Consider the following 13,481-nt stretch of genomic DNA (forward strand, 5'->3'; position numbering starts at 1 on the left):
AGACAAAGTGGCATGTAGCCTACCAAACGCGTCCTTATTGTACTCGAGGCAATATGTACGTGCACCGTCTGGGGTGATTGTACGATGACCCACTGCGCGTCTTCTTCTAAGTACAGGGATGAATATGAATTTACGGTCTCTAATATAGTATTTTACTCTATGCAAATTATAATGGAAAGTCTGCGCGTCTCCTTTATGAGTTCAACGAAGTCGCGTACCACTACCTTCAGTCCTTCACCTACGCGAAACAGAGACCCCACCAGCCAGCTATGGACGCGGCGGCTGGCGGCGGCCGCTGGACGGAGGAGGTGGATGACCTGGTGGACGCCGGGGACGTCGACGGCGCCATCTCCCTCCTCGAGTCCGTCGTCTCCAACCTCTCCACCTCCGCATCACCGGGCGCCGACCTCCGCCTCGCCACGGCGCTCGGCGATCTCGCCGGCCTCCACGCCTCCCGCGGGAACACGCTCCAGGCCGACGCGATCCGCTCCCGGGCCATCGTCCTCCGACTCCGCGCGGAGAAAGCCCCCCACCCCTTAGGGTTTGCTTCTCTGCTCCCCCCTTCCGTTCTTGCTGCTGGACCAGACCTGCCAATCGGCAGTGCTTTCTAAAAATTGCTTCGTAAATTTTATCTTATAGCTCGTGATCTTAGATGCCAAAGCTCCGACTCGCGAAAAACTGACCCTAGTTATCTGCCATTGCCATTGTCTCCTGTTTCGGCCACCTGTGATTGACTCTGCTCTGGTTCTAACAATGTGTACTGAAGAGACCGTGGGACGGCGGAGAACTCCCCATCACCAGAGGCCGTTACGGGATCCAAGGACTCAGCAGTCTCAGCCAACACCGACGAGAGGAAGGAAGATGAAGACGATGGTAACATTCCAGCCATCTCTGTCTCTGACTCTCTGTGTGCTATTCTGGAAACAGCTTAGATAGGACTGAGATCATGCATTCTTTCCCTGACGCGTATGCAGATTGGGAGGCTATCGCGGATCGTGGCGACGAGGCACCAGTGCGCCCCCTCGGGCTGGAGGCAAGGGTGTCTTCTTCGGGGAAAAGCAGCACTCCGTCTTCAGAGAAAAGTGGCACCCCATCTTCAGGGCCCAAGAGGAGGGGAAGGGGTTCCTTTCTTTACGATAAGAGTGTTCTGTACAGTGACCAGTGTGGTTCAGAGAGAGATCTGGATGACAAGGGGTCTGATCCTCATAGTGGATCAAAAGACCATGAGGACGAGCAGGAGAACAGGACTGGTAGTTTATTTATTCAGGATGATAATCTTACCTGACTCGTTAGCTTGTTCATGTTTAATCTTTTGTCTGGCTCTGTAGGTGCAAAACGATTTGGGACGAGGCATGTTCTTGTTCTGTATGACTTCCCATCTAGCACACGCACAACAGATTTGGAAAGGATTTTTGAGAAGTTCGGAGACCATGGAGTTGCCATTCGCTGGGTCAATGATACTATTGCACTTGCAGTTTTTCGGACTCCATCATCTGGTAATTTGGGTCTTACGGTTATTTCTGATATTCTTTCTGTACATTTCTCTTCATATAGCATGATCTAGAAACTTTCGTCACATCTTTTTAAACCTGGGTTTTATAATTATTGAACTGTACAACTACGTGCTGTCTACCTATTGGAAGCAAAACTCTCGTGTCCAATATGATGCATTGCAGAAAATTTATTTTCATTTTCATATTTATTTCCTGTACAAGGACAGTGCCACACCTTTCGAGCTAAATTATTATGCTGTCTCACCATAATTCTGTCAGTAAAATATTAGAATTAGAACAAATTGACACAATTCCCTTCTTCCAATTAGGTTCTGTGGCACTTTGTTTATTTCATTTTTATATTGATATGTGCGTAATTTTGATACGTGCGAGGGCAAACCATCGGTATTTCTGAAGTCAAATCTAGAAAGAAAAATGCACACTTCAATAGAAAGCAAAATTCATATTTTACTACTAGTGTTGGTTTTGTTCAGACAACTGTCATGCTGGTTCAGTTTTTATTCCGTCCTGCTGGAACTTAGTACTTGATGCTGATGATATGAACTTGCAATATTTCAATTACTTCTGGTTTCTGCCTTTATTCATTGCATTCTCATTGCTGCATTCTGGCCTATTGTCCTGTAGCTAGTGAGGCACAAGCTTGTGTGCCTCCAAGATACAAAGTGCGGTCACTAAAGGATGATGACGATCTCTTGGCTAAAATAGACGGTACAGGTAACAGCTTGTGCCTTCTGATGATTCTTTTTTTGCTTGATCTTCTCCCTGCAGATCATGCGTAGAACTGTAGACCGTAGCTTCCAACTTAGATCTCACACTGTTTTCTACTCGGACTGCAGACCTAGAACCGCCGACGCCGAGGCCCAAGACATCCGCGAGAACAGCACAGAGGCTGATCGCCCACGGGATGGGGCTAAAGCAGTTCACAAGCATTAATGCTGGTGAGCGGAAGGAGCAGGAGGAGGCGAGGAGGAGCCGGATTACTGCCCGACAAGCTGCACGCGATGATGCCTGGGGTTCAGACTGACCGGCTGGGTGTCTGAGAATTGCTGCACTCGTGGGCAGGCTGCTCCCAGATCTTGCTTTCTTACGCGAGTGTGCTCCTGTTGAACCTCTCTACCTGGTTTGATTTACACGTGTCACTGGTGGGCTTAAATTGAATCTTAAGCACGGTATTATGTTGTTTGAGTGCTGATGAGAGATGATGTCATCCCTTGATTCATTGGATTTGCTGTAGTTTGCCTGGACTTCATCGTCAGAGATGTGGACATTGGGAAGCTGGTGGCAAACAATTATCTTGTTTTACCCACTAATTCAAGTGCTGTGTGCAGAGAGTGGTCTGCTAAATTCGAGTTACCAATTTTGTCAGATGGGTTAAGGACCAGCTGACTGTCTGTGCTACCCGTGCTTGTGAGAAATTTTGCTGAATTTGTCTATTTCGTTTTCAGATTTCTTTATCGAACTTGGGAAGACAATATACCTTTTTAAGACTGTTATCAATCGCCAAGGGAGTATATCTAGATGAAATACAAAGCTACCAAAGTACCCAATGGAAGTATATCCAGATGAAGCGCAGAGCTACCAAAATACATATAACAAAGTAATGCATGGATGCTCTGGCAAATAATTTAGGTTCAAAAATACTTTTTTAGCATGTTTTTATTTAATAGAGATTTTAAATAGCCATTTCAACACAAACAATAACCTTTTGTATAAAATAGTTTTATAAATATTAGAAACAGGTACTTGCATAGACAATTTCGGTGCGGAGGTGGATCTTCTGCTGCCGAAGGTTGAAAACAACGGTGGGGTCCTTCCGTCAGAAAAAACATAAAGGATACGGGGAGTGATGCGTTGCCGGGCTGGCTCAGCGTGAGGGGCTAGTGGGCGGCTGGCCGGCTGGGGGCTGGCTCGTTAGTTGAGTTGGCCTAGCCGGCCTGTCTTCTTTTTGAAAATCTTTTTTTTCCTATTTTCTAGCAATAGTTTTAGATCTTTAAATTAGATTAAATAAACGGTTTTGCTATGTCTCAGTCAACTGAGATTTTCTTAAGTCTAAGTCACTTACAAAAATGTGCTTTGAGTTGCACTTTTCTGTTAAAAAAGTGCAATTGCACTTTTCTGACAGAAATGTGCAACTGAACCGAGTTGCACTTTTCTTTCAACTGTAGTTGCACTTTTCTGAGTTGACTGAGACTTAAGAAAATCTAAGTCAACTGAGACATAGGCACACCCTTAAATAAACTTCATCATCATTATGTAATTTTTAGCCTGATTTTGGAACATAAATTTATAATATATTCTTCCACTAGAAACGAAATACAGAGATACAATTTGTATTTGGCCTAATAGGCTATTTAACAAATCTAGAAATAGAACTTAGGTCTTATGCAAGAAAACAAATAAAATCCTTTGAAAACCAAAACATTCTAGATACTTTGTATTGTAGGGTTATTTGTAGAACTTCAAAACTGGTTTTGGCTTAAAGAAAAGACAAAATCAATTATTTCGAAACATAAGACTTTTGCACACTTTAACTATTCGTCAAATCTTTCAAAATGAGCTTGGGTTTAAAGAGAAAACTGAAGTCGATTATTTATTTTGAACACCACACCACAAGGTTGGGAAACAATTTTAAAGTTCTAGGTTCTCCTAAATTTGCAGCAAGGTCTACAATGCAAACGATTTTGTTTAGAAAATTTTTATTCCAAAATTAGAATTTTTGTTTGGATGTTACAACAAAATTATTTCTAAAAAAATCCCCAGAATTTTACAAAGAAAATTGATTGCCAAGAAAGGTGGATGCATAAATATGTAAATGTTGATCATAGTGTTCAAGTGTATCTAACATATTTTTGGTTCGTAAGGATAGTTTATAAATGTATCAAACACATTTTACATTCATAAGGGTAGATGTGACTACTTACTAAGAGTGGTTGTCAGATAAAATAATAAACATTCTAGAAGAATTATCATTCCTCCGATGCTTTAAATAATCAACATCACCACCATATTTAGATTTGAAGACAAATGTCATACCACAAGAGAATGTACTATTATTTATTTTTTCCATAAGACATGATTCGCATCTTTCAAGTGATTCAAAATCAAGTGATTCAAGAAGTTAATTGGAATGGAGTTTCTTCATGCGCTTCACTCCAATGTGACGAAGACGACGGTGCCACATGTATGTTGAATCATCATTCAATTTTATTCGCTTAGCATCTATGTTATGAACATGCGTATCACTACTATCGAGATTCAATAAGAATAAACCATTCATCTCAGATGCATGATCATAAAAGATATCACTCATATAAATCGAAGAACCATTATTCTCATACTTGAATGAATAACCGTCTTGCAATAAATAAGATCTGGAAATAATGTCCATGCTTAACGCATGCACCAAATAACAATTATTTAGATTTAAAACTAATCCCGAGGGTAGTTGGAGAGGGAGCGTGCCGACAACGATCACATCAACCTTGGATCCATTTCCAACGAGCATCGTCACCTCATCTCTCGACAGTCTTCGTTTATTCTGTAGTTCCTGTTTCGAGTTACAAATATGACCAACCGAAGCAGTATCAAATACTCACTCATTACTATGATTACTAGTAAGGTTTCACATCAATAACATGTATATCAAATATACCTTTTTTTCTTGATGTTGTCGTTCTTCATATCTGTAAGGTACTTGGAGCAATTGCGCTTCCAGTGCCCATCGCCCTTGTAGTAGAAACAGTAGTGCCAGGAAGAGGACCACCCTTGGGCTTCCTAGGAGGCGCGGCAACTTTCTTGCTACCCTTCTTGAAGTTTCCAGTGTTCTTAGGATTGCCCCGTTTTTTGAACATGGTGGTCTTGTTCTCCATCACGAGAGAAGGCGTACCTTCAAAGGCGAACAATCAACATGTTCATTGTTCATTATATCATTCATATGACTTATGCTTTACCTTTCGTTATTCCGTGTTCCGAGACCATGTCTGTACATGTTTGGCTCATCAAGTTTAACCCTAGTATTCGCATGTGCAAATCTGGCTTGCAACACCCGATCATCCCGTACAAATATAAAGACAACCATTAGAATCCTGCCGGTTGCCATAATACAATAATGATCATCTCATACATACATCAAATATAATCACAATCTCATCATGGCCATATCACATCACCAGCCCCCTCGCAAAAACAAGTTAGACGCCTCTAATTCTCTTTGCAATTTTATGTGGCTTGGGGCTTCCGAATAAGAACTGTTATTACCTACGAAGAAGAACCACAACGCTGATACAAGTGTTGTCAAGTACAAATTGTAAATAAAATCTTAACTATGGTGGGAGATACAGACACCCGCAGAGCCACTTGTTGCAATGCAAGTTGCACGTCAAGTGTGGAGCAGGTTTCATGTGCGCGGACATGTAAGGTTAGCTCGAGCCTCTTCATCCCACCATCCCACAAGATGCAAAGTACATGAAAATTAAGCGAAAAATATCAAAGCCCACAAAACCATTGTGTTCTACTCATGTAACAGATCTACGCATATATACGGCTCTGATACCACTATAGGGTTCGTAGAATAAAAAATAAAAAATTCTACCGCACGAACGAATAAAACCAAGATCCAATCTATGGAAAAGCCAAGATCTAATCTATGAGATCAGAGCAACGAGATAGATGAGAAACTAACCCTCGAAGATCAAAGCCTTAACGAGATCAGATCTCGTGGTTGATGAAGAGGTTCCTTCCGGTGTTGCGATCGGGCAAAACTTCCGTACTCGGTCGCACATACAGAGTCAATGTGGACGTTCCTCTCCCCGATCTAGTGGGCAACAGATGTAGTAGATCCCCTCGGAATCCCAGCTGCACGACGGTGTTTGTGGTGGAGGTGTAGGAGTATTCCTACAGGGCTTCGCCTAAGCCTGCAAAAGAAGGAGGAGGAGGGAGAGGTGGCAGCTAGGGTTAGGGGAAGGAGTGGGCTGCGCCCCTCCCCTCTTCATATAGGGGGAGGGCCAGCCAGGGTTGCCTTGGCCCCCTCCTCCAACCCCTAGGGCCAAAGCAACAAGGAGGGGGTGGGGGTGGGGGTGGGGCTTAGGGCATGATGCGCCTAGCCCATTAGGGTTGGGCTGCACCCCCTCGGCTCATGTGGCCCCTCTCGGGGTTGTGGGCAAACCAGTGGCCCCTCCGGAACCTTCTAGAAATACTTCGGTCTTCCACCAAAATATTCCTGAACTTTTCATCCTTCGTCATATGTCTATGATAGGGACACACTACCAAGGACGGAGTGAAGGGAGGATTCCACGGATGCTCGAGGACTCAAGGCCGAGATCGTTGATGCATGGAAAAGATCGTCGAGGAAGAAGGAGACGCCTCCAGGGAGGCCAACACTACCGCCCCAGAATGGCCGACACTACTTCCCTGCTCGACGATGGGAGGAAGATAGCACTGCCGCCCTTCCTACGTCGGCACTGCCGCCCCCACTACAAAGCTCATAATCTTAACCATACCATTATGCTCATTGTATGCCTAAACTACCCCTCCTTAGTGGCTCCTTATAAATAGGCTCCCACCTCCCCCTTCGTTAGGTAGAGTTGAACTTGAGAGAACCTAGGCTTATGCCTCCACTATCCCTTTGGGATTAGGGAAACCCCCTCCTTAGATTACCAAATCTACTGTATCAAGGCACTCCTCATATGATTGATCTTTCATACTTGTGATTCTATCTCGGTCTCTCACTCGTGTAACTATCGATCGTATACCGGTCTTTATCTCGGGGATTCAACCTCGTGTATTTCCCTCAAGAGATCCTATCGAGATAGTGGTTCGGGCTATGGGAGTACACCGGAATTGTATCGGGTTAGTGTGTGTTTTGTGTGTGTTCATCGTGTTCTTAGCCGTGTTCTTCGTGTTCATCCCTTTCCGTCCTCTTGTTCTTGGTCAATTGGTGAGATCGAGCCACAAATCGAGGCTTAAGACCTCATCGGCATTGCTCTTGCCATCGGTGTTGTACCACCCACATTTGATATTCTGCTTCTTCTTGCTAGTATTAGACTGTTATAAGGACATTATCGTCATAACGTAATACAAAAACTTATGAAATGAAATCCGCGAGAAGAGCATAATGGAAAAAATATTACTAAAAAAGGCCCCTAATGGCTGAACATAGTGAAATAATATAGTGAAATAATGTGTCTAACACATTTTAGGTTCATATAATGTACTAATGTATCTAACACATTTGACGTTCATAACACAAATGTGTCTAACATATTTTAGTTTCATTAGGAGAATGCACAAATAGTTAACTCTAGCTATCATCCAATAATAGGGATAATATTTTGTGACATAACTTACTATTTTATTTCCTCCGCCTTGTAAATAAACTTTGAGTAAGAACACAAATTATTTGAACCTGAAGTTTGTTAGTTTATATTTTCTATGTTTATATTCTAACTCTAAAGATATATTTGCGTAGTTTTCGCTCATGAGGAAGTTGACCGCTGTATCCAGATTAGGGCTGTATAGGAACCACTGAATCCAGATTGGATTTTCCCGTGTTACAAAAGGCTCCAGTATGATGTATATGGTGTAAGTTGTTCTATGATCAAGCCGTATGTGCTCTAAGTTATTCATAACCGCGTATATGGCTTATTGATAAGATGTGCACATTGCAGCGTTGCCCAAATATAACCGTCCGTAGGATCAACCCCGCATTGCATATGTGGAGTCTCACAACTAGACCGTTCCTAATACAAAATATGAACACCCAAAGTTAACATGAATGAAAATCATGCATATCGTACATATGAGCAAATAAAACCAAGCTTGAGGCTCCCGCTAAACAGACCCGAGGAACGATAGTAGGTTATGGGCGTCCCAGTCCCTCCCTCACATACGGGTAGAATGCTCAATCTCAATATAGATAACAAGAGCTCGGCTCCGAGGGGTCACAAGTGGTCGACAAGGGTGTCGCCCACTGATGTCTCTACATTAATTACTATCCCACCTAAAAGTTTTGTTGCAACAAGTTGTCATGATTAATTTCACCAACATTATCCATAGATTAGTCATGTAACTACCTTCCAACATATCACGATAACATATCATGATAAACAAGACAATCTAGCATACGCTATGACTCACGAGGCTTGCCAAACATGAAACAACGGATGCTAGGTAATGGAAGGAAAACATGACTTATCAGTATAAACAAGTGGAATAGAATATGTGACTTAAAAATCGTAAGATAAGGATAGCAATAAAGAGGGAGAGGTGAAATGTAAAATAGCTGAAGGAAAAATGTCCCGCCCCTGAAAAATTGGAGAAGACCTGGCGGGGAAGTTGTTGTATCTCACATCACCATTTCGGGATCCTATCTAGGACGAAGCAAATGCTGGAACACCATCAGATGGAAATCTTACTACTACGGTAGGAGAATCAACAATATCAAGATATGATATGCATGACACGATAAGACTGGTGCGATGAAACATATCCAAATTTAGCGAAATCAGAATCCCGACACACATTTATATGGCTCAAATTATTTTTTCTAGCGCATAATTTACATGTTGGTTACAGGCTTACAGCAAGACATGTCACAAGTGAGCTACTAAAAAAATGGAACCGTGACAATAATTAAATTATATTACATACATTCCGTATGTCATTTATTAGGTGTTTTGGAAAATTACACGACACTGCATGCAAACAGTCATATGGACGGCATATTCAAGTTAGGTGCAATTTTGACCAAGAATTTATATATACCACATGTTATTTTAGGTTAGGATTCAAAATCTAAACCAAATTTAGAATTTGAAAGTTTGAATTTAAAAGGATGGCAGGCACATATACGACTGGAAGCTTTAACTGAAATTTATGACCAAGTATTAACTGAATATAAAGAGGGTACGGCACTACAACTGCTAGCTAGCCAAGCAAGCAGGCAAGTTGCTGGATGGATCGAGGATCTGCAAGATGCTAGCCGAAAAATGGAGAAGAGGAGGCCTTGTGCACTTCATTGATTTGGCCAGATCGACCTTGTATGCGCAGGGAGCAAACTGGAACCAGGCAGGATCGACCGGCGCAGGCGCGAGCGTGGCTTTGTTTTCGGTTCGCGCGCGTGTCGGTGTATGCCAGGGACAGAGGAACGGTAACTGAATTTTTAAACTGAAGAATTCGACACCGGTCATCTGAACCAGATTCAAAGAACGCCCGCGGCGGGAACAATTGACGACGGTCGACGGCCGAGACGGATGGCGACGGCGACCAGGCGTTGGCAACGCTAAATGTGCGAAACGAAATAGAGAGATATATTTTTTATTTAGTCTAATAGGCGAATCCCCTCCCTGGCAATCGCTCGTTCGAGCGATCGGTTTCTATCGGCGCGGAGCGCTCGTGCGAAAGCGTCACGTAGTGTTTTAATTGCGTTCATACGTGTTCACACTAATAGCTTGTATTACTACTTTGCAAGTTGCATGCAGCCAAGAGCGTTCACACTGGATGCATGCACATGCACAGAGCATCTCATGGATTTGCATTTAATGAGCCAACTTTTCAGCACTCTTTCATAAGTTGTTGCATGCATACACATAACATCTTACTATTTTCTTCAGCACGAGACAGACTCTCAATTCTTTTTTGCAATTCCCTTTTGGGTTTTATTTTCGTACGGTAATTCATATTTAATGGGGTCCTTTTGCAATTCCCTTTTTCGGGTCAGTGGTTTTTAAGGGAAAAAATAACGGTTGGGAAGATCCACTTGCAACTCAAATGAACTACCACTTGCTACTCAAATTAAGTATTGTTTTAAGTTGTAAGCTAACAAAAGTTGCCAAAATATTTCTAAATGAAATTTACTTTTTAGGGTTGCTAGGTATTTATATTTACCGTTGATAAATAACGGGGTACCGAGTTGATAACTTGTAAAAAAAAAGAGTCGCTACATATTTTAAATTAAATTTAATTTTTAGGGTTGATTTTTATTTATATTTACCATTGATAAATAGCGGGTCACCGGGTTGATAGCTTGTAACTAAAAGAGAGTCGCTAAAATATTCTAAATGAAATACTTTTTAGGGTTATTATTTATTTATATTTACCGTTGATAAATAACGAGGCACCAGGTTGATAGCTTGTAAAATAAAAAAATGTTCGATACAATATTCTAAATGAAATACTTTTTAGGGTTGGTAGTTATTTATAATTACCATTGATAAATAACGGGGCACCGGGTTGATAACTTGTAAACTAAAAAGAGTCGCCAAAATATTCGAAAGAAAATTAGATTTTTAGGGTTGGTAGTTATTTGTATTTACTGTTGATAAATAACAGGACACCGGGTTGATAGCTTCTAAACTAAAAAAAATCGTTAAACTGTTTCAAATAAAATTAACTTTGGGGTTGATAATTTTATATATGTTACCGTTGATCACTCAAGTATGGAGGGTTGATTATTCAAACAGAGAGGATTGATTACTTTTAGCCCAATAAAAAGTTTCTCGAAACATATCAACATGGGTGCTAGTTTTGAAGATCTCGTCGAGACAGATTTATTGGTGAAAACGAATCTTAATTTGGAGTTGTCGTTTGAAAGTTAAAACGTTTTGAATTTTCAAATTTGGAAAAGATTCCGCTAACATCAGCAGATTCGTCTATTTTGTGCATGCATGCAGAACTTTTTCTCAATAGCCTGCACGAGGTTGATAATTTTATACATTTACCGTTGATCACTCAAGTACGGAGGGGTTGATTATTCAGATAGAGAGGGTTGATAACTTTTAGCCCGAAAAAAAGTTTCTCGAAACATATCAACATGGGTGCTAGTTTTGAACATATCGTCGAGACGGATTTATTGATGAAAGCGAATCTTAATTTGGAGTTGTCGTTTGAAAGTTAAAACGTTTTGAATTTACAAATTTGGAAAAGATTCCGCTGACATCAGCAGATTCGTCTATTTGTGCATGCACGCAGAACTTTCCCTCAATAGCCTGCACCAGGTTGATAATTTTATACATTTACCGTTGATCACTCAAATATGGAGGGGTTGATTATTTAGATATAGAGGGTTGATAACTTTTAGCCAGAAAAAAAGTTTCTCGAAACATATCAACATGGGTGCTAGTTTTGAAGATCTCGTCGAGACCGACTCATAGGTGAAAACAGATCTTAATTTGGAGTTGTCGTTTGTGAGATAAAACGATTTGAATTTACAAATTTGGAAAAGATTCCGCTGACATCAGCAGATTCGTCTATTTGTGCATGCATGCAGAACTTTCCCTCAATAGCCTGCACCATGTTGATAATTTTATATATTCACCGTTGATCACTCAAGTACGAAGGGGTTGATTATTCAGATAGAGAGGGTTGATAACTTTTAGCCCGAAATTTTTTTTTTCGAAATAACATGGGTGCTAGTTTTGAAGATCTCGACGAGACCGACTCATAGGTGAAAACAGATCTTAAATCGGAGTTGTCGTTTGTGAGATAAAACGTTTTTAATTTTTAAATTCAGAAAGATTCTCGCTTACGTCATCAGATTTGTTTCCTTCTACATGCATGCAGAACTTTACTGAAATAGGATATACTAAAGTCTAAAATGTTCCTAAAATGGAAAAAAGAATGTCCTAAACCAATCACTCAATTTGATTTAAGCAATCGATCGCTAGCTAGGGTAGTCCCCTAGTAGGGCTATTTAACAAATCTAGAAATAAAATTTCTGTCTTATGCAATAAAACAAATAAATCCTTTCAAAACCAAAACATTCTAGATACTTTGTATTGTAGGGATATTTGTAGAACTTCAAAACAGGTTCGGCGTAAAGAGAAAGAATAAATAAATTAATTCGAAACATACACGCTTTAACTATTCGTCGAATCATTCAAAATGAGCTCGGGTTTAAAGAGAACTAAAATCGATTATTTATTTCGAACACCACACCACAAGGTTGGGAAACATTTTTAAAGTTCTAGTTTCTCCTAAATTTGCAGCAAGGTGTAAAATATAAACCATTTTGTTTAGAATTTTTATTTCAATTTTTTTTTGGGATGTTACAACAAAATTATTTATAAAAATATCCACAAGAATTGTACAAAGAAAATTGATTGCCAAGAAAGGTGGATGCATAAATATGTAAATGTTGATCATAGTGCACAAATGTATCTAACATATTTTTGGTTCGTAAGGATAGTGTATAAATGTATTAGACACATTTTACATTCAAAAGGGTAGATGTGACTACTTATTGAGAGGGCTTGTCAGATAATATAATAAACTTTCTAGAAGCATTACCATTCCCCCGATGCTTTAAATAATCAACATCACCAGCATATTTAGATTTGAAGATAAATGGCATACCACGAGAGAATGGAATCTTAGTCATTTTTTCCATAAGACATGATTCACATCTTTCAAGTGATTTGAAATCAAGTGATTCAAGAAGTCCATCGGAATGGAGTTTCTTCATGCGCTTCACTTTAGTGTGACCAAGACGACAGTGCCACATGTATGTGGAATCATCATTCAATTTTACTCATTTAGCATCTATGTTATGAACATGTGTATCACTACTATCGAGATTCAAAAAGAATAAATCATTCATCTTAGGTGCATGACCATAAAAGATATTACTCATATAAGTCGAACAACCCTTATTCTCATACTTGAATGAATAACCGTCTTGCAATAAACAAGATCTAGAGATAATGTCTATGCTTAACTCATGCACCAAATAACAATTATTTAGATTTAAAACTAATCCTGAGGGTAGTTGGAGAGGGAGCGTGCCGATGACGATCACATCAACCTTGGATCCATTTCCAACGCGCATCGTCACCTCGTCTCTCGACAGTATTCGTTTATTCCGCAGTTCCTATTTCGAGTTACTAATATGAGCAACCGAACCAGTATCAAATACCTAGGCATTACTATGATTACAAGTAAGATTTCACATAAATAAAATGTATATCTAATATA

The 13,481-nt window shown here is 40.4% G+C and overlaps 1 protein-coding gene across 1 annotated transcript; it reads left to right on the forward strand.

Moving 5' to 3' along the window:
* The first annotated feature begins 231 nt into the window (after positions 1 to 231).
* On the forward strand, positions 232 to 2,874 carry LOC127346038 (uncharacterized). Its single transcript, XM_051372568.2, has 6 exons — positions 232 to 541; positions 767 to 873; positions 975 to 1,250; positions 1,329 to 1,496; positions 2,139 to 2,228; positions 2,351 to 2,874. Exons 1-6 carry the CDS (start codon positions 270 to 272, stop codon positions 2,536 to 2,538), a joined length of 1,101 nt encoding a protein of 366 aa, XP_051228528.1. The 5' UTR covers positions 232 to 269; the 3' UTR covers positions 2,539 to 2,874.
* Positions 2,875 to 13,481: the final 10,607 nt, after the last annotated feature.

This window comes from Lolium perenne, chromosome 3, assembly GCF_019359855.2.
Source record: "Lolium perenne isolate Kyuss_39 chromosome 3, Kyuss_2.0, whole genome shotgun sequence".
Taxonomy (NCBI): Eukaryota; Viridiplantae; Streptophyta; class Magnoliopsida; order Poales; family Poaceae; genus Lolium; species Lolium perenne.

What these genes read in the sequence shown, in the direction of transcription:
- LOC127346038 (XM_051372568.2), top strand. Translation starts at nt 270, where the DNA reads ATGGACGCGGCGGCTGGCGGCGGCCGCTGGACGGAGGAGGTGGATGAC. An exon ending in GAAGGAAGATGAAGACGATG is followed by an intron (nt 874 to 974) that starts GTAACATTCCAG and finishes ACGCGTATGCAG; the next exon opens with ATTGGGAGGCTATCGCGGAT. An exon ending in CGAGCAGGAGAACAGGACTG is followed by an intron (nt 1,251 to 1,328) that starts GTAGTTTATTTA and finishes CTGGCTCTGTAG; the next exon opens with GTGCAAAACGATTTGGGACG.